Genomic DNA, 22,399 nt, shown 5'->3' on the forward strand with positions numbered 1-22,399 from the left:
CTATTTTAACTATTTTTTTGTGTATCTACCATATCAAATCCTTTCAATGTTGAAAACGCTTCAATCAGACCACCCCTTGATTCTCTCTACTCTTCATCTATGCCGAGGATGATAGCTTATTTGACCATGGGACCAACTATCCAGTCCTTTCCTCAGCCGCTGCACTCACGTATCCACTTGCAGCACACCAACTCGATAATAAACAGAATTGTTGCAGTGAAGATACATTCAGTGAAGTGATTTCGTAATTAAAAGCATGTGGAACAGAATTGAATGTTAATTGAATGAAATTTGAAAATTAGAGAACTAGTTCACAGTGAAATTTCTCACTATTAAGTAGCAAGAATTAGTCATGCACAGGCCGGTAACCTGGGTTACTAAAGGATTTGCGTTCAGCAGGGCACTGTTATTTAGGGCCTGTATTTCTACACGAGGATAAAATACCAACATTGGCACAAAATGGGCCCTAAATGGAGCTTTAATCACACAAATTGTGTAGCCGTCTCCATGGTGTAAAGACAGCCAGCAAAGAGTAAGGGAGTTGATATTGGCAGGCTGTGACTATGGAAGTGCTGCAAGGATCAGTACTGGGGTCTCAGTTATTTACAATCTATATTAATGACTTAGACAAAGAGTCAGAGAGTACTGTATCTAATTTTGCTGACGATAACATGCTAGTTGGGAATGTAGGCTGTGAGGAGGACACAAAATGCTACAAAGAGATATAGGCAAGTGGGCAATAAGGTGGCAGATGGAGTATAATATGGGGAAGTGTGAGGCCATTCACTTTGACGGTCGAACTAGAAAAGCAAAATATTTTTTAAAAGGCATGAAACCTTTAAATTTTGATGTCCAAAGGGAGTTGGGGATGTACTTGTACAAGAAAGAATGCAAATACAGCATGCAATCAGGAAGGCAATTGACATGTTGCCCTTTGTTACAAGGAGATTGAAGTATAAGAATAAGGAAGTCTTGCTACAATTGTACTGGGCTTTGGTGAGACTAAACCTGGGATATTGTGTGAAGTTTTGTTCTCCATATTTAAGGAAGGATATACTTGCATTTAAGGTTCGCTAGGCTTAAGACCATAAGACCATAAGACATAGGAGCGGAAGTAAGGCCATTCGGCCCATCGAGTCCACTCCACCATTCAATCATGGTTGATTTCAACTCCATTTACCCGCTCTCTCCCCATAGCCCTTAATTCCTCGAGAAATCAAGAATTTATCAATTTCTGTCTTGAAGACGCTCAACGTCTCGGCCTCCACAGCCCTCTGTGGCAATGAATTCCACAGACCCACCACTCTCTGGCTGAAGAAATTTCTCCTCATCTCTGTTCTAAAGTGACTCCCTTTTATTCTAAGGCTGTGCCCCCGCGTCCTAGTCTCCCCTGTTAATGGAAACAACTTCCCTACGTCCATCCTATCTAAGCCGTTCATTATCTTGTAAGTTTCTATCAGATCTCCCCTCAACCTCCTAAACTCCAATGAATATAATCCCACGATCCTCAGACGTTCATCGTATGTCAGGCCTACCATTCCTGGGATCATCCGTGTGAATCTCCGCTGGACCCGCTCCAGTGCCAGTATGTCCTTCCTGAGGTGTGGGGCCCAAAATTGCTCACAGTACTCCAAATGGGGCCTAACCAGTGCTTTATAAAGCCTCAGAAGTACATCCCTGCTTTTGTATTCCAAGCCTCTTGAGATAAATGACAACATTACATTTGCTTTCTTAATTACGGACTCAACCTGCAAGTTTACCTTTAGAGAATCCTGGACTAGGACTCCCAAGTCCCTTTGCACTTTAGCATTATGAATTTTGTCACCGTTTAGAAAATAGTCCATGCCTCTATTCTTTTTTCCAAAGTGTACAACCTCGCACTTGCCCACGTTGAATTTCATCAGCCACTTCTTGGACCACTCTCCTAAACTGTCTAAATCTTTCTGCAGCCTCCCCACCTCCTCAATACTACCTGCCCCTCCACCTATCTTTGTATCATCGGCAAACTTGGCCAGAATGCTCCCAGTCCCGTCATCTAGATCGTTAATATATAAAGAGAACAGCTGTGGCCCCAACACTGAACCCTGCGGGACACCACTTGTCACCGGTTGCCATTCTGAGAAAGAACCTTTTATCCCAACTCTCTGCCTTCTGTCTGACAGCCAATCGTCAATCCATGTTAGTACCTTGCTTGAATGAGATGATGAGTAAATTCATGATGAGTACATTGGGCCTATACTTCTGGAGTTTGGTGACTGAAATTGGCTCATGTTTCTCCCTTTCACCTCTGTAATGACCTCAGTGAGGCCCATGAGTTTGGCCCCTGGGAGTATGAGCTCCATGATTGAGGTAATGATTGCTTGTCCAATCAGGGAATCTTACCTGTATGTATATTGAGGAGTGTCAGGGCTATTGACACTCTGGATTCTGTACGTGAAGCACTCTTAGGAGTGGAATTGAGTTTGTAAATAAAGGGAATCTGGCGAAGGGACTCCAGCCTCTGAGGAGTTACTTCAACCTCCTGATTCACAATTATTTCTGGGATGTTATTAGTATCCTCGACAATGAAGACAGACATAAAACATCTGTTTATTTCATCCATCATTTCACTGGATGAATCAGTACTCCTCCATGTTGAACATCAATTGAAAGAGGCATTAAGTCTGACAAGAGTACAGAATGTACTTTGTGGGAAAGACTTCAATGTCCATCACCTAAATGGCTCAGTAATACCACGACCGACTGAGCTGAGTGAGTCCTAAAGGACATAAGTGCTAAACTGGGTCTGTGGCAGACGGTGAGGGAACCAACAAGAAAAAAAATCTAGCTGACCTCATCCTAACCAGTTTACCAGTCATGGATACATCGGTCCAAGATAGTATCAGTAGGAGTGACCACTCACAGGCCTTGTGGAAACAAAGTCCCATCTTCATATTGAGGATATCCTCCATCTTGTCCTGTAGCACTATCACCGTGCTAAAGGCAATAGATTTCAAACAGATCGAGCAATTAAAAAATGGGCATCCATGAGGCGCTGTCGACCATCAGCAGCACAGAGGTTGTATTCAACCACAGCCTGTAACCCCATGGCCCAGCATTTCCCCCACTCTATCATGACCATCAAGCAGGGAGATCAACTCTGGTTAAATGAAGAGTGCAAGAGAACATGCCAGGAACAACACCATGCATACCTAAAAATGAGTGTCAACCAGATGAAGCTACAGCACAGGACTGCCTGCATGTCAAACAGCAGGAGTAGCACGCAATAAACAAATTTGATTGAATTTTTTGAGGAGGTAACTAAGTGTGTCGATGAAGGTAGGGCAGTTGATGTCATATACATGGATTTTAGTAAGGCGTTTGATAAGGTCCCCCATGGTCAGCTTATGATGAAAGTGAGGAGGTGTGGGATAGAGGGAAGGTTGGCCGATTGGATAGGTAACTGGCTGTCTGATCGAAGACAGAGGGTGGTGGTGGATGGAAAATTTTCAGATTGGAGGCAGGTTGCTAGCGGAGTGCCGCAGGGATCGGTGCTTGGTCCTCTGCTCTTTGTGATTTTTATTAATGACTTAGAGGAGGGGGCTGAAGGGTGGATCAGTAAATTTGCTGATGACACCAAGATTGGTGGAGTAGTGGATGAGGTGGAGGGCTGTTGTAGGCTGCAAAGAGACATAGATAGGATGCAAAGCTGGGCTGAAAAATGGCAAATGGAGTTTAACCCTGATAAATTAATATAAAAAATGATAGTAAAAGTTTTTATAAATATATAAAAAGGAATAGAGTGGCTAGAGTGAATGTTGGACCCTTGGAGGACGAGAGGGGGGAGATAATAGTGGGAAATGAGGATATGGCTGAGTCTTTAAATAAGTTTTTTGTGTCGGTCTTCACGGTGGAGGACACAAATAGTTTGCCAAATATTAACGATAGAGGGTTGGCAGCAGGAGAAATACTTAATACAATTAATGTTACCAGAGAGGCAGTGCTGGGTAGACTAATGGGACTGAAGGTGGACAAGTCCCCGGGTCCGGATGGAATGCATCCCAGGGTATTGAAAGAAATGTCAGAGGTAATAGTGGATGCGTTAGTGATTATTTATCAAAACTCGTTGCATTCTGGGGTAGTGCCGGTTGATTGGAAAACGGCTAATGTTACGCCGCTGTTTAAAAAAGGAAGGAGACAAAAGGCGGGTAACTATAGGCCGGTCAGCTTAACGTCTGTAGTAGGGAAAATGCTGGAATCCATTATTAAAGAGGAGATAGCAGGGCATCTGGATAGAAATGGTTCGATCAATCAGACGCAGCATGGATTCATGAGGGGAAAGTCGTGCTTGACGAACATGTTGGATTTTTATGAAGATGTGACGAGGGCGGTTGATGGAGGAGAACCGGTGGATGCGGTGTTTTTGGATTTCCAAAAGGCGTTTGATAAGGTGCCCCATAAAAGGCTGCTGAAGAAGATTAGGGCACACGGAGTTGGGGGTAGTGTGTTAAAGTGGATTGGGGACTGGCTATCCGACAGGAAGCAAAGAGTCGGAATAAATGGGTGTTTTTCTGGTTGGAGGAAGGTAACTAGTGGCGTGCCGCAGGGATCGGTACTCGGGCCGCAACTGTTTACCATTTATATAGATGATCTGGAGGAGGGGACGGAGTGTAGGGTAACGAAGTTTGCAGACGACACAAAGATAAGTGGAAAAGTGAATCGTATGGAGGACGGAGAAGATCTGCAGAGAGATTTGGACAGGCTGAGTGAGTGGGCGAGGATATGGCAAATGGAGTATAACGTTGAGAAATGCGAGGTTATACACTTTGGAGGAAATAATAACAAATGGGATTACTATCTCAATGGAAACAAATTAAAACATGCTACCGTGCAAAGGGACCTGGGGGTCCTTGTGCATGAGACGCAAAAGCCCAGTCTGCAGGTACAACAGGTGATCAAGAAGGCAAATGGGATGTTGGCCTATATTGCGAGGGGGATAGAATATAAAAGCAGGGATGTCTTGATGCACCTGTACAGGGCATTGGTGAGGCCGCAGCTGGAATACTGTGTGCAGTATTGGTCCCCTTATATGAGGAAGGATATATTGGCATTGGAGGGAGTGCAGAGAAGGTTCACCAGGTTGATACCGGAGATGAGGGGTTTGGATTATGAGGAGAGGCTGAGGAGATTGGGTTTGTACTCGTTGGAGTTTAGAAGGATGAGGGGGGATCTTATGGAGACTTATAAGATAATGGGGGGGCTGGATAGGGTGGAGGCGGAGAGATTCTTTCCACTTAGTAAGGAAGTTAAAACTAGAGGACACAGCCTCAAAATAAAGGGGGGTCGGTTTAAGACAGAGTTGAGGAGGAACTTCTTCTCCCAGAGGGTGGTGAATCTCTGGAATTCTCTGCCCACTGAGGTGGTGGAGGCTACCTCGCTGAATATGTTTAAAGCGCGGATGGATGGATTCCTGAGCGGTAAGGGAATTAAGGGTTACGGGGATCAGGCGGGTAAGTGGTACTGATCCACGTCAGATCAGCCATGATCTTATTGAATGGCGGGGCAGGCTCGAGGGGCTAGATGGCCTACTCCTGCTCCTATTTCTTATGTTCTTATGTTCTTATGTAAATGTGAGGTGATTCATTTTGGTAGGACTAATTTAAATGTGGATTACAGGGTCAAAGGTAGGGTTCTGAAGACTGTGGAGGAACAGAGAGATCTTGGGGTCCATATCCACAGATCTCTAAAGGTTGCCACTCAAGTGGATAGAGCTGTGAAGAAGGCCTATAGTGTGTTAGCTTTTATTAACAGGGGGTTGGAGTTTAAGAGCCGTGGGGTTATGCTGCAACTGTACAGGACCTTGGTGAGACCACGTTTGGAATATTGTGTGCAGTTCTGGTCACCCCACTATAAGAAGGATGTGGAAGCGCTGGAAAGAGTGCAGAGGAGATTTACCAGGATGCTGCCTAGTTTGGAGGGTAGGTCTTATGAGGAAAGGTTGAGGGAGCTAGGGCTGTTCTCTCTGGAGCGGAGGAGGCTGAGGGGAGACTTAATAGAGGTTTATAAAATGATGAAGGGGTTAGATAGAGTGAACGTTCAAAGACTATTTCCTTGGGTGGATGGAGCTATTACAAGGGGGCATAACTATAGGGTTCATGGTGGGAGATATAGGAAGGATATCAGAGGTAGGTTCTTTACGCAGAGAGTAGTTGGGGTGTGGAATGGACTGCCTGCAGTGATAGTGGAGTCAGACACTTTAGGAACATTTAAGTGGTTATTGGATAGGCACATGGAGCACACCAGGATGATAGGGAGTGGGATAGCTTGATCTTGGTTTCAGATAAAGCTCGGCACAACATCGTGGGCCGAAGGGCCTGTTCTGTGCTGTACTGTTCTATGTTCTATGTTCTAAAACTAAGTGAACCCCCATCCAAAGGGTCAGATCCAAGATCTGCAGACCTGCCACATCCAGTCACGAATAGTGGTGAAAAATTATTCAACTAACAGGAGGAGGAGGCTCCCAAAAATCTCCCCATCCTCAATGATGAGGAAGCTCAACATATCAGTGCAAAAGATAAGGCTGAAGCATTTGTAACCATTCCCAGCCAGGTGTGCCAAGTGAATGAGCCATCTTGGCTTCTCCAGCATTACAAACGCCAGTCTCCAGCCAATTCAGTTCACTCCACAAAATGTCAAGGAACAGCTGAAGGTACTAAATATTGCAAAGGCAATGGTTCCTGACAATGTTCCAGCAATAAGATTGAAGATCTGTGCTCCTTAGTCAAGCTGTTCCAGTGCAGCTGGTAATATGCAAATTTGCCCAGATATGTGCTATCCAGAATAAGCAGGACAAATCCAACTCAGCCAATTGCCCCACCTCATCAGAGCACTCCCAAGTGACTGCCCTTGACGTCAAGGCAGCATTCAACTGAGTACGCCATCAATTAACTCTAGCATAAGTGGCCAATGAGAATCAGGCAGCAAGCTCTCCACTGCTTGGAAACATACCTACCATAAAAGAAGGTGCTCATGGTTGCTCCAATTATTTTAGTCCCAGGACATTCCTGCAGACGTTTCTCAAGTTAGTGTCTGAGGCTTAACCATGATCAGTTTCTTCATCAATGGCGGACCTTCATCAATGATCTTCCTTCCGTCATAATTTCAGAAGTGGGGGTGTTCACCCTCTGCCACCCCCACCCCTACACCACCCCCCCCCCCTCCAAGCCCCCCCCCCCCTCCAACCCCCACCACCACCTTACCCCACCCCAGTGACAATATCCACCCTCGCAACTCTGATGCCTTTGCCACAGGCTTCACCCCTACAGTCCTAACAGACCAACCTCGCATTAAGTTTATCTTTCTCTACACCCTAACTATGACTGTAACACTACAGTCTGCATGTTCTCCTTTCCTTCTCTATGTACGGTATGCTTTGAATAGTGTGGAAGAAACAATTTTCACTGTATACCAATACATAAGACAATAATCAAATCAAATTAAACAATTATCGAGGCCTGCCTGCCTGGTCCTGGCACATTGATAATATTTATAATTGGATCTGTGAGGATGCTTCAACATGGAGGTGTGCTGTCATTCTCCCAGCATCCTGAGCAGCAGCTACATCTGTTGATTCTGATGCTGCCACGCAGCTGGCACTCTGAGACATGGGCCAGCATCCTCAATGGGAGGAGGTTTTGGATAATTGGCCACCATTTGACACTGATCCCATTTGACATTGAGCCCATCCAATGACTCTGTCTACATTTCCCACTGCCTCAGAAAAGCAGCCAGCATAATTAAGGACCCCAAGCACCCCAGACATTCTCTCTTCCACCTTTTTCCATTGGGGAAAACGATACAAAAGTCTGAGGTCACGTAGCAACCGACTCAAGAACAGCTTCTTCCTGGCTGCCATCAGACTTTTGAATGGACCTACCTCGCATTAAGTTGATCTTTCTCTATGACTGTAACACTACGTTCCCCACTCTGTCCTTTCCTTCCCTATGTACGGTATGCTTTGTCTGTATTACACGCAGGAAACAATACTTTTCACTGTCTACTAATGCATGTGACAATAATAAATCACATCAAATCATTTGGACTTGCGACTGATTTTCAATCGGACCGCCGTCCTTTTGGTAAAATTTAGTCCACGATTTCAAGACAATGAAAATTCAGAGTGGAGTGGAGAAGAATTATATTATTAAGTTGTAAGGGCGGCACGGTAGCACAGTGGTTAGCACTGCTGCTTCACAGCTCCAGGGACCTGGGTTCGATTCCCGGCTTGGGTCACTGTCTGTGTGGAGTTTGCACTTTCTCCTCGTGTCTGTGTGGGTTTCCTCCGGGTGCTCCGGTTTCCTCCCACAGTCCAAAGATGTGCGGGTTAGGTTGATTGGCCATGCTAAAATTGCCCCTTAGTGTCCTGGGATGTGTAGATTAGAGGGATTAGCGGGTAAAATATGTAGGGATATGGGGGTAGGGCCTGGGTGGGATTGTGGTCGGTGCAGACTCGATGGGCCGAATGGCCTCTTTCTGCACTGTAGGGTTTCTATGATTTCTAAGTTCAGAGGGACAGGGCCAAGATTGTGTTCTGTGGAAGAGTGTGATCTTGGTCTTGCTCAGTTTACCAGTCTGATAGTGAATGGTCAGGATTTAACAGTACCCCTGACAACGTACTTGTCGTGCTTTACCCGAGTTCCGCCATGGTTCAATCTCATGAAAATCTTGATATTTGCTTCTTTTTCAGTGATATGTATTTATAAACGACCAGCCAATGGAGCCACTGACATCAACTTCCCAATGAAAGGATGGAGAGGAATGGTTGGCTGGGCAAGGAATTCTGAAGATAAAGTTACTGTTTCCAAAAGCATCTTTTCAACTGGATCAACAGGTAAGATAGTATTGACAACATTACCTTTTATTATTAGAGCTTTTAGCCAGTCACCGAATACATTGATAATGTCTTGGACGAATCGGATTGAAAGGCAGTTACTTCAAATTTCATGTATCTGCCATGGTATTGGCCACATTGCTTTCTCATGGGGTCCGTGGGGGTGATATGTCCTTGAGATGGCCTGATTAGCCTTTCAACCTCATTAACATTGGTGATGCATCAGGCTTTCTTTTGAAAGGGGCTTATTGCTGGCTGTCTAAACACCCACTCTCTAAATTAGAGTAAATAGGCCCTTTTAAAATGGCAATTAAGGTCCAACGATATCAATAAGACCCTACTATTCAATTCCCTTTAGAAAGCTATGATTGAACCAGTTCCCTTCATACTTTACGGTAGTGCATTCCAAATCCTAATCATTAATTGCATGAAAAAATAGTTTTTTCTCGTGTCATCTTTGGTTCTGTTGTCATTCAGCCTAAAGTGGTGTTCACTGTATCTTGACCAACCCGCTTCTTGGAGCTGTTTCCCACTAGCTTTTCTGTCCCAATTGTTCATTAGTTTCAACATCTCACAACCTTCTCTAAGGGGAACAGCTTCAACTTCTCCAGTGTAACTGAGTATCTGAAGTCCTTCATCCCTGTAATCATTCAAATCAAACATTTTTGTACTCTCTCTAATGCCTTCTGAAAGTGTGTTGCTCAGACTTGGACACAATACTCCAGTTGAGGTTTACCAATGTGTTTGAAATGTTCTTTATAATTTCCTTGCTTTTGTATTCTGTGGGTCAGAATTTTGTCAAGGAATCAGGTAGTTGGGAATTTCGCCAATGCCATTAGCCTCTTCCATTTGGGAGTAGCCCTATCGTGTGTAGGAGATGGGAATGGACTGGAGACACATAGAATAGAATCACTACAGTGCAGAAGGAGGCCATTCAGCCCATTGACTCTGCACCGACAACAATCCCACCTAGGCCCTGTCCCCGTAACCCCACATATTTACCCCACTAATCTCTCTCACCTACACATCCCAGGATACTAAGGGGCAATTTAGCATGGCCAATGCATCTTTAGACTGTGGGAGGAAACCGGAGCACCCGGAAGAAACCCACGCAAACATGGAGAGAACGTGCAAACTCCACACAGACAGTGACCCAAGCTGGGAATCGAACTCACGTCTCTGGAGCTGTGCACCAGCAGTGCTAACCACTGTACCACTGTGGCGCCGAAGGCAGGCCTGAGGTGGCAAGGGAAGGAGAGCAGATGATGAGGCTAGCAGCTTAGAAGGCCAGTTGTGTTCATGACTATTAGATTCTCTAGTCCTCACCCAACATCACATTCACACAGCTATCCATTCCCCTTGTTCCATGTTCCTCGCCCCCTGCTCCCTCCATGTCCGCTTATATTCCATATATCCTCTCCATGTCTGCTCAGTGCTCCACATGCGCCCTCCATGCACACCCATCCAGTGTGCACACACTAGATTCAAACAAATGAGCCATATCAAAGCACAGACAAGTCTGTGAAATGATCATGAGCAGAAAAAAAACAACCAATCAACATTTTATTCGGAAATCAATGCCCCTCTTGCCATCTCGTAAAGCTATCAATCAAACACAAGTGAAAGACCCACTGAGGAAACATTTAATCCACTTCACATCTCTAAATCTTGATCAGATGGTTATTGCCTAGCACTTGTGTGCATAAATGTTGCTCACCACTTATTAGCCCAACGCTGAATGTTGTCCAGGCCCATATTGTGGCGTGTCCCCTCCGCCCAGCAGATGCAGCAAGGGATACCCAGGGATGGTGATGGTGGTTTCTGGGCATTGTCTGTGAGCTATGTGTCCGAGAGTATAACTTTGTCAGACTGTTTCTTGTCTAAACTGTGGGATGGATCTCCCAGTGTTGGCACAAGCTCTCAGATATTTGTAAGCAGGACTTTGCAGGGTCGACAAGGCTGAGTTTGCTGTTATCATTTTGGGTGTCTAGGCCGATGCCGAGATGACGCATTAAATTTCTTTCCTTTTTGTAGTGGTTTTGTGATAACTGATTGGCTTACTAGGCCATTTCAGAGGGCAGTTAAGAATCAACGAGATTGCATGTGGTCTATAGTCACGTTTAGGCCAGACCAGGTAAGGATGGCAGATTTCCTTCCCCAAAGAACATTGTGAACCAGATGGATTTTTACTACAAGTGACAATGGTTAATATTACTGAGACTAGCTTTTTAGGTCCAGATTTGTTAGCTATCTTTTAAATTCCACAAACTGCCATGGTGGGATTTGAACACATGTCCCCAGAGCATTGGCCTGGGCCTCTGGATTACTAATCTGGTGTCTGGGCAGCATGGTGGCACAGTGCTGCCTAACAGCACTGCTGCCTCACAGTGCCAGGGACCCTGGTTTGATTCCCGCTTGGATTACTGTCTGTGTGGAATCTGCACATTCTCCCCGTGTCTGCCTGGGTCTCCTCCAAGTGCTCTGGTTTCCTCCCACACTCCAAAAGATGTGCTGCTGAGGTGCATGGGTCATGCTAAATTCTCCCTCAGTGTACCCGGACAGGCACTGGAGTATGGCAACGAGGGGATTTTCACAGTAACTTCATTGCAGTGTTAATGTAAGCCTACTTGTGACTAATAAATTAACTTTTAGCTTTGCCACTGTTCCATCAACTCCTCTGAGTATGGGAGTGAGTGACAGTGTTTCTTCTTCTTTACTTTCTTCCCCTTCTTCTATCTCCCACTCTTCCATCACCATCTTGCATCTTGCTAAGTTGCAATTTTGGATGGGCACAAAGGTAGAGTTGTTTTGAGGGGAGACGAGAGGTGAAATTGCTGGGCCTCTGACGGAAATCTTTGTCGCTTCTTTGGACACGGGTGAGGTCCCTGAGGATTGGAGGATAGCGAATGTGGTCCCGTTGTTTAAGAAGGGTACCAGGGATAACCCAGGAAATTATAGGCCGGTGAGCTTGACGTCCGTGGTAGGGAAGTTGTTGGAGGGGATTCTTAGAGACAGGATGTATGTGCATTTAGAACGAAACAATCTCATTAGTGACAGACAGCATGGTTTTGTAAGAGGGAGGTCGTGCCTTACAAATTTGGTGGAGTTTTTTGAGGAAGTGACAAAAACGGTCGATGAAGGAAGGGCCGTGGATGTCGTCTATATGGATTTCAGTAAGGCATTTGACAAAGTCCCACATGGCAGGTTGGTTAAGAAGGATAAGGCTCATGGGATACAAGGAGAAGTGGCTAGATGGGTGGAGAACTGGCTTGGCCATAGGAGACAGAGGGTAGTGGTCGAAGGGTCTTTTTCCGGCTGGAGGTCTGTGACCAGTGGTGTTCCGCAGGGCTCTGTACTGGGACCTCTGCTATTTGTGATATATATAAATGATTTGGAAGAAGGTGTAACTGGTGTTATCAGCAAGTTTGCGGATGACACGAAGATGGCTGGAATTGCGGATAGCGAAGAGCATTGTCGGGCAATACAGCAGGATATAGATAGGCTGGAAAATTAGACGGAGAGGTGGCAGATGGAGTTTAATCCGGATAAATGCGAAGTGATGCATTTTGGAAGAAATAATGTAGGGAGGAGTTATACAATAAATGGCAGAGTCATCAGGAGTATAGAAACACAGAGGGACCTCGGTGTGCAAGTCCACAAATCCTTGAAGGTGGCAACACAGGTGGAGAAGGTGGTGAAGAAGGCATATGGTATGCTTGCCTTTATAGGACGGGGTATAGAGTATAAAAGCTGGAGTCTGATGATGCAGCTGTATAGAACGCTGGTTAGGCCACATTTGGAGTACTGTGTCCAGTTCTGGTCGCCGCACTACCAGAAGGACGTGGAGGCATTGGAGAGAGTGCAGAGAAGGTTTACCAGGATGTTGCCTGGTATGGAGGGTCTTAGCTATGAGGAGAGATTGGGTAGACTGGGGTTGTTCTCCTTGGAAAGACGGAGAATGAGGGGAGATCTAATAGAGGTATACAAGATTATGAAGGGTATAGATAGGGTGAACAGTGGGAAGCTTTTTCCCAGGTCGGAGGTGACGATCACGAGGGGTCACGGGCTCAAGCTGAGAGGGGCGAAGTATAACTCAGACATCAGAGGGACGTTTTTTACACAGAGGGTGGTGGGGGCCTGGAATGCGCTGCCAAGTAGGGTGGTGGAGGCAGGCACGCTGACATCGTTTAAGACTTACCTGGATAGTCACATGAGCAGCCTGGGAATGGAGGGATACAAACGATTGGTCTAGTTGGACCAAGGAGCGGCACAGGCTTGGAGGGCCGAAGGGCCTGTTTCCTGTGCTGTACTGTTCTTTGTTCTTTGTTCTTTGAGGTTAGGTGTGAAAATCAAGTGGTGCATGCTTACATCATCTGCAGACTGTAAATCAGAAAAGACTATAAGGGAAAGAGAAAGCTGAGAAAGAGGATTAGATTTGAGGATCCCATCATTGATAGTTGAGCTGATGATGAAATGTGTTGCTGGGTTGTTTCCGTTGAAGCAGAGAAGACTGAGGAGCGACCTGATTGAGGTGTACAAGATTATGGGGGACATGAATAGAGTGGATAGAGAGCAGCTGGTCCCTGTAAGTTCAAGGTGAGGGGTAGGAGGTTTAGGGGGGATGTGAGAAAGAACATTTTTACCCAGGTGGTGATGGTGCTGCCTGGGAGGGTGGTAGAGGTGGGTTGTCTCATATCCTTTAAAAAGTACCTGGATGAATACTTGGCACATCATAACATTCAAGGCGATGGGCCAAGTGCTGGTAGATGGGATTAGGTGGGAGTTCAGGTGTTTCTAATGTGTCAGTTCAGACTCAATGGGCTGAAGGGCCTATTCTGCATTGTATGATTTTATGATTCTATGTCTCTCCCATTGGGATAAAGACATGCAATGGTACTTCGTTCCTTTTGCCTCTGGTTGTACGCTAACTTGTTCTGCATGAGAGAGCAGTCTGCCAATGAGCTGGGTGTTTGGATGATGTGGGTGTCATGGTTCCCTAGCTGTGAAACATGTGAAATGTGGGTATGAGATATGCAACAGCTAAGTGTGTGAGGAGAATTGAAACTATAAATTTTAGCTATGATTGATGGAGAGTGTACGCGAATGAATTGGGTTGTGGAGCATTGAGCACTGTGCTTAAGGCTAATGGTGCAGCTATTAGGATATGGTATTCGAACGTGCATTCACTGATATTGACCATTCATATGAGGTCACTGAGCTTCTTAAAGCCATAAGATCCTTAGATGTAGGAGCAAAAATAGACCACTTTGTCCCATCGAGTCTGCTCCACCATTCAATGAGGCCATGTCAGACTTGATGTAAGAATCCTCAAATCCACTTTCCCGCCTTATCCCCATAACCCTTGATTCCTTTACTGATTAAAAATCTGTCTATCTCAGACTTGAACATACTTAACAACCCAGCTTCTACAGCCCTCTACGGTAAAGAATTGCATTGGATTCACTACCCTCTAAGAGAAGACATTCCTCCTCATCTCAGTTTTAAATGGGCAACCCCTCACTCTGAGATTATGCCCTCTGGTGCTAGACTCTCCCACAAGGGGATACAACCTCTCAGCATCTACCCTGTCACGCCCCCTAAGAATCCTATTGCTGGAACTTTACCACCTGGCCCACCCCAGAATCGGGTGAGGCTCGCAGAATGGCCTCAGTTGGCCTCAGGCAGGATCTTACGAGCCTCAGACAGACGAGGCTTGTAAACCTCAATCAGGTCTCCTATCAGTCTTCTAAACTCCAATGAATACAGGTTCAACCTACTCAATCTCTCCTCAAAAGAAAATCTCTCTATACCCAGGAGAACTGGGTGAACCTTCTCTAAGGAAATATCTATTTCCTTAGATAAGGGGGCTAAAACTGTTCACAGTATTCCAGGTGTGGTCTAACTAGTGTCTTGTATAGTTTTAGCAAGACTTCCCTATCTTATGCTCCATTCCCTTTAAAATAAAGGCCAGTATTCCATATACCTTCCCAATTATCTGCTGAACTTGCATGTTAGCTTTTTGTGACTAATGCACGAGGAACCCCAAATCCCTCTTTGCTGTAGCTTTCTGCAGCCTTTCTCCATTTAAAGAATATTCAGTTACTTATTCTTCCTACCAAAGTGCATAACTTCACATCTTTCTACATTATATTCCATTTGCTTGTTTTTTTACCCCCATTCACTTAACCTGTCTATATCCCTCTGTACACTCTTTGGGCGGAATTTTATCATCCCGCTCTCCATGGGAACCATAGCCGGTGGAACAGGACCATGCAAAGGTCCATTGATGACGGACGGAACTTTCTGGTCTTGGGATGAGTGCAGCTGGAAAATCCTGCCCTTTGTGTCATCTTCACCACTTGTCTTTCCACCCATCTTTGTGTCATTGGCAAACTTGGCAACAGTGCACTCACTTCCCTCATCCAAGTCAAGAAGCAATCATCACGATCCCTGTACCAATCTTTGGTCTCCACTCATGATAATTAAGGCCAACGATGAATTTTGGTATTAAAATAAATTTGATATCCTGGAGTTATTGGAAAGATATGGCAAAAAAACACTGGAAAAACCTCAGGAGATGAAACATTTGAATGCAGCTCATGGTGGTTGATTCTTCCTATCAGTGAATGAAAACTGACAAGACAGGAAAGGCACTGGCCCTTCCAGTCCACGCCTTATAATTATGCAGCACAACATATACAAACATGGAAGGAACCAGTTAAGTGGGCTGTGCACTTCCATACCATCTCAATTTCTTTTCAAAATGATTGGAAAAAAAATTAGCATCAAATAAATTCTTTGGCTCTGCAAATCAGCTCTTTCCACAGATCAATAATTTGATCAATAGCATAATTACTCCTTAATTTCTGGACCTGATCAAGGGGACACTCCAAAATACTCAGCTGTTCCCATAGATGAACAATTTAAGCTGACCATGTTGCCCTCCATCGACAAGGTCAGCAACTTCAACACAGAAATTTCTGTGTACACTGCTGAGATTCCCTAGGCTGAAGTCTCTGCGCACACGCCCTGGCAGTAAATAAGCCTGTCACAAAATACAATTCTGCTTTTTAAGACCTTTAATGTTGATATGATTTGTCCCTTGTGGATCCCCTGTACTGAACTTGCAACCTTCTATAGGACACAGGTTGACACTACAGAGTGACAGAAAACAACAGATGAATACAAATACTATCCCCAAAAGGAACACTACTGCCAACAGTGTAATACAATTTCATGGTGCTTCTCCATGTAATGCATTGATCAATCACTGGTGTTTCCCAATGGAATGGACTGCTCGGTAGAATCTAAAGCCGAGATGACTAGCTGGAGCTTTTCAATTCTGTTTAAGATTCACGGTTAGGATGGGATGAATTTCCTGATTTTTTTTTTCACAAAAGACAAGTCTCAAGAACACCTTTTGTGGTCGACAGTGCTTAATTTCACCCTGAGTGTACTCTGCTATAGGTCTTTGAAGGCATGAGCAACATATAGGTCCCTGGCCTCCGCTTTGGAAGAACACTAGAAAGAAGTCTAATTCTTTACTCACGTAACATATCTACAATAGCTGAATCTGGGGAAAAAAACAACCAGTTTAGAGAAGTTTTGGTCTGACAATTGTGTAAACGTTGACATTTTTTTTCCTTTGTTCATGGGATGAGGGAGTCACCAACATTTATTGCCCGTCACTCATTTCTATTGAGGAGCCGTTGTTGAACTGTCTTCTTGAACCACTATTGTCTTTGTGGTGTAGGTATACCTTAGTGTCAGGGCAGGTGTTGTTGGATTTTGACCAAGTGACAGTAAAGGAACAGCAATATATTTCTGTATTTTAACTCGCTGAAGCAAGAATATTGATGAAAGATGTATATCTGAAATGTTAATCCGTATACTTCCAAAAATCTTATGATACAGCAACTTAGTAGAACAAAAAGAACAAAGAACAATACAGCACAGGAACAGGTCCTTCAGCCCACCAAGCCTGTGTCGATATGCAGCTTCTATCCCTCTGTTTGCCTCCTGGTCATGTGTCTATCAAAATCCATCTTGAATGTTACTCATGTGCCTGCTTCCACCACCTCTGCTGGCAGAGCGTTCCAGGAACCCAACACCCTCTGTGTGAAAAACAATCCCTGTATTTCTCCTCTAAACTTATCCCCCTCACCTTAAACCTGTGCCCTCTTGCAGTCGATCCTTCCACCCTGGGGAAAAAGCCTCTGACTATCCACCCTGTCCACATGAAACTGTCCACAGCAGAAGCATTCTGTGCACAAGGAGAGAATTTTTGTGCTAGTTTTAATTAAAATGCATGGAAACGCCAGAAAATAAAATGCCATGTCTTCCAGCATTTCTTTTGTTGGTCATGTATTGTTAAATTCCGTTTGTCAAAAGCTGTCTATGATTTGAAGCTGCCATCTTTTAGTAAAATCTTCTTGCTTCTTTTAACCCCATTACCTACAGTAAAGGGACCCTGTGCAGTGACATACAGGCTTATCAAATTTCTTGCTATAGAGTTCAGGCTGCCTTTCACATCTTGAGATTTGGGGACAAAAGCTTTCCACAGATGTATTGGTTTCTTTTATCAAATTGACTTTGAAGACTCTTTGTCTGATACTGTCCTGAATGGAATGTTCCTGAAGCCGAAATTTGAGAGATATGTCAAATATTTTCCAATGACAACCAACACGGTCCTTTTGTGAAAAGACATTTAAAATCTACACATCGACCGAGAACTTCAATCATTTAGTTTCTGTCCAGGTCCCTTTGCAATGATGTTGCTATGACAAATTGCATTTCTTTTGTCATTTTTTATTTAAATTACTTGTTGAGGGAGCTTGATGTTTTTTGTGCTTACGCTTGAGGGAAGTCAGAGCAAGGGAATGCAAATTCAGGCGCCCCCCCACTCTGATTTTAAACGGCACCACCGGGTGGGAAGAGGAGAGAATTAGGTCTGATGCTTATTTTTTGCACCCACCTCTCCATTGAAGTGAGTCCAATGTAAATTTGGGCGGGCTGTAAAAGCAGGCACCTGGCCAGAAGCCATCCCATTTCAAGGCTTTGGACCAAGAGCTGGAAAATGGGATTAGAATAGATAAGTGCTTGATGGCCAGTGCAGGCTCTATGGGCTGAAGGGCCACTTTCTGTGCTGTAAATCTCTATGACTCTATGACGTTTCCACACAATGGGTTACGCTGGAATGGCATCATGGTCTGACCAGCTAGATCGCAAACCTCCCTCTCCTTCGCCTTACAAAGTGGTCTTCCCTGCATTAAAATGTCAATTTTTGTGGGATTGTCGATCTTAAGGCCAGATTATGCCAAAGTATTTTGTATTTCCGCAGATATTATATGGAAACCAGCTCCAAAACACGTTTATTATTTACTCCTTACAGCCATTAGAGTGAATAAACTCTCATCCCATCAGTCTGGGTTAGATTTGAAAAGTTTAAAATTTTAAAGTTTATTTATTATTCACAAGTAGGATTACATTAACACTGCAATGAAGTTACTGTGAAAATCCCCTAGTCGCCACACTCCGGCGCCTGTTTGGATACACTGAGGGAGAATTTAGCATGGCCAATGCACCTAACCAGCATGTCTTTCAGACTGAAGGAGGAAACCCGGAGCACCCAGAGGAAACCCACGCAGACACGGGGAGAATGTGCAGACTCCACACAAACAGTCACCCAAGCTGGGAATCGAATCCGGGCCCCTAGTACTGTGAGGCAGCAGTGCTAACCCACTGTGCTACCGTTCACTAATTTCCCTTGTCCTAATAATTTAAGTTATTGACTATAAACACCGCAGAGAGGCAATCAACAAAGCAATAGAATATAAGTAATAGAACATGTCACAGGATGATACGCAAACACTGAGAAGTGTTATAATCACACAGCACCTTGAGTGATGTTCAGGCTATGAAGGCACAAGGGCATTTTCACTTATCCTGATCCTGCTATTGAGAGGAAATACGGGCTGGCACCCAACATGCCGGCATCAAGACCAGAGGGCAACTTTTAGTGGCCAACTCTGGAAGCCCCTTCTAATAAAGGAAGAATGATGGTCTCCTGAGGCTAGAAAGCTAATAGGACGCCCTCCAACACTCACCCATCAACAGCCCCACCATCCGAGGTGGGAGCTGCCAAAGTAAGTCGGTGAAAGGCAGGGTGCCTCGAGATGGATGAGCTCTTTGACGAATTTTTCAAAGTAATAAAAGCACAGAATGTCCACTGTCACGTGACCATCACTGTGAAGGGGGAACCTTCTAGAGAGCAGCCTATGGTCACCTTAGTATGTTGGCTGCGGAGGTGGTGGCTTAATATGATGCTAGAATACTGTCTGTTGTGATGTGGCCACCTCCATGCATTCCACGCAGCCTCGGGGAATTTTCCTTAATATTTCTTCTTAATATCTTAATCGACTAACTGCCAAACATAGGCTGGAGCTGTCACTGCCCCGAATCCGCCTCTACCAAAACAACCTCGAAATGAGAGTGTTTCACCAAACCGCCGCACCACTCTCTAATGCCAATTTTCCAACCTACCTGACTCAAAACCCACCTCTGATGCGGTTCAAGAACTCTGAGGGATATTCGTGTTTCCTACAACATTGGGTCTAAAATTAAAGGAATAATCTACATTTATATCATGCCTTTCACATCAGGATTGCTTTATTGCTAATGAAATATTTTTGAAGCCTCATATAGGAAACGTAGCAGCCAAGTTGTGCAGAGCAAGATCTCACAAACAGCAAGGTGATCATGGCCAGAAAATCTGTTTTATTTTGGTTGGAAATGGGACACATATTGGCCAGGAGACCAAGAGGACTCACCTGATTTTCTTTTTTAATCAGTTCATAGGATCTAACACTTGAAGAGCATCGAGAACTTGTTTTAATATCATATCCAAAAGATACCACCTCTGACAGTGCAGCACTCAACTAACATTGCACTGAAGTGTCAATGTATCGATGTCTTTGAGTTTCTAGTACAGGATTTGAATTTATAATCTGCTCACTCAGAGATAAGCCAAGGTTTACATCTTCAACTAACCATCTGTGAGCTAAAACCTTTAATTACAAATTAATTGTTATTCTTTAATTCTATTACCATCCACTGAGGGCTATTAAGTTCCCGAATAAAAATGCAAATACAAATGATACCTGGAAGTGATGAAGAAAAATTGGAGTATGGAAGGAGACATAAGTGGTTACATATCTCCCAATCCAAGCATTTAATTCCAGTCAAACATTTTGCAATTAGTAAGTCATTTTGCTTATACCAAATCTATCAATAGACAAATGCAAGGGGGTTGCTGGTATGGTGGAGGAGGGGGAAAGAGGAGTGGAATGAATGAACAGTCTCCAAGCTTCATTCAATATTCCAAACATTGGGGTAGCACAGTGGTTAGCATTGTTGTTTCACAGAGCCAGGGACCTGGGTTCGATTCCCAGCTTGGGTCACTGTCTGTGCAGAGTCTGCGTGTTCTCCCTGTGTCTGCATGGGTTTCCTCCGCTTTTCTCCCTCAGTCCGAAAGACGTGCTGGTTATGTGCATTGGCTATGCTAAATTATCTCTCAGTGTACCCAAACAGGTACCAGAGTTGGGTGACTAGGGAATTTTCACAGTAACTTCATTGCAGTATTAATGTAAGCCTAGTTGTGACACTAATAAATCAACTAAAACTGAAAAGTCAAGATGAATCAAGGAGTTCTAACGAGGTGACAGGTTGAAGGTCAAAGATGAAGAAGAGGTGTTGTAGCAATATATTTGCAATTTGCTTTATAGATCACCCAGAGAATATATTCTTCCATGATTGCAATAAGCCTTCAATTCTTTTTTGGAGGATGTGTTTAATCACTTTATGAGTGCTTCTTAAGGTCTTTGTTGAGAACTTGTGCACGCTTTCCAACAATTCTACATAAGTGATCTATCTGTACTTGTATTTGCAGAGCCGGACGATTCTTCAGTTTACGTAATAGGAACTATCCTCTATAGAAACCTGGGGGCATTTCTGGACCTTCAAAGGTAAATCTGATTCAGCTTACACTGAGCTTATTTTAAATAGATAAAATGACTAACTTCTTCAGTAGCACCCAAGGAAGCAAAATATTCCAATGTCAGAGGTGAAAACTCTTGAGGCTGACGACAGCAACTAATATTTACATGATGCCTTTAACCTAATAAAATGCCCTAAGGCACTTCACAGTAGCATTGTAAAGCAAAAATAACACCAAGCTAAGTGGATGTTAAGTATTTGGCTCTTATTTACCCTCTGTTTCTCTTGGAATGATGATGAGTAATTTTCATATTAAAGGCTTTTTCTGTGGAATTCAACAATTTGCACATTCTGTACATTTTTGGGTTACATTCCCTTCAAGGAAATCCTCTTAGACTGCAAATGTTGACTATCGTGGATTAATGTTACTTGCTTTTGCAATTATCAATATTTCCTGGCAGGACATCTTATTTTCTATGATTTCACCTTTGCGCTTCATCTCTATCTGAAAGGAAATAATAGTGGAAAGTCTACTAAAAGAATCTTTATATAATTTAGTGTGCAAATATGATACCCAAAATACACTCGCTAAATTATAGCAATAATTACCTCAGAAGATTCACAAAGGGCAGCAGACACTGGGAATTTCATCAGGGTATTTACTCCCAGTTGATTGCCATTACTTTGACATAAATTCTCTGTACGCAGTTTGATCTAGGTTTCTACAGGAGTTATGGCATCCAATCAGTAAGCCTAGAGGAAACTCCTGCTGAGTATGTTAAAATGTACATCCGACCTGGATGAGGAAGTGGAGGGATGGGTTGGTAAGTTTGCTGACGACACCAAGGTAGGTGGTGTTGTGGATAGTTTGGAGGGATGTCAGAAGTTGCAGCGAGACATAGATAGAATGCAAGACTGGGCGGAGAAGTGGCAGATGGACTTCAACCCGGATAAGTGTGTAGTGATCCATTTTGGCAGATCCAATGGGATGGAGCAGCAGTATAAAATGAAGGGTACCATTCTTAGCAGTGTAGAGGATCAGAAGGACCTTGGGGTCCGGGTCCATAGGACTCTTAAATCGGCCTCGCAGGTGGAGGATGCGGTCAAGAAGGCGTATGGCGTACTAGCCTTCATTAATCGAGGGATTGAGTTTAGGAGTCGGGAGATAATGCTGCAGCTTTATAGGACCCTGGTTAGACCCCACTTGGAGTACTGCGCGCAGTTCTGGTCACCTCATTACAGGAAAGATGTTGAAGCCATTGAAAGGGTGCAGAGGAGATTTACAAGGATGTTGCCTGGATTGGGGGGCATGCCTTATGAGGATAGGTTGAGGGAGCTTGGTCTCTTCTCCCTGGAGAGACGAAGGATGAGAGGTGACCTGATAGAGGTTTACAAGATGTTGAGGGGTCTGGATAGGGTGGACTCTCAGAGGCTATTTCCAAGGGCTGAAATGGTTGCTACGAGAGGACACAGGTTTAAGGTGCTGGGGGGTAGGTACAGGGGGGATGTCAGGGGTAAGTTTTTCACTCAGAGGGT

At 44.3% G+C, this 22,399-nt stretch overlaps 1 protein-coding gene across 1 annotated transcript in view; it reads left to right on the top strand.

Moving 5' to 3' along the window:
• adgrb1a (adhesion G protein-coupled receptor B1a) overlaps positions 1 to 22,399 on the top strand; it is a 650,625-nt gene that overhangs the window by 313,328 nt on the left and 314,898 nt on the right. Inside the window, exons 18-19 of the mRNA XM_078216994.1 lie at positions 8,726 to 8,869; positions 20,817 to 20,892. Coding sequence (XP_078073120.1) covers positions 8,726 to 8,869; positions 20,817 to 20,892 — 220 coding nt within the window. The remainder of the gene's footprint in view (positions 1 to 8,725; positions 8,870 to 20,816; positions 20,893 to 22,399) is intronic.

Source organism: Mustelus asterias, chromosome 7, assembly GCF_964213995.1.
Source record: "Mustelus asterias chromosome 7, sMusAst1.hap1.1, whole genome shotgun sequence".
In the NCBI taxonomy this organism is placed as follows: domain Eukaryota; kingdom Metazoa; phylum Chordata; class Chondrichthyes; order Carcharhiniformes; family Triakidae; genus Mustelus; species Mustelus asterias.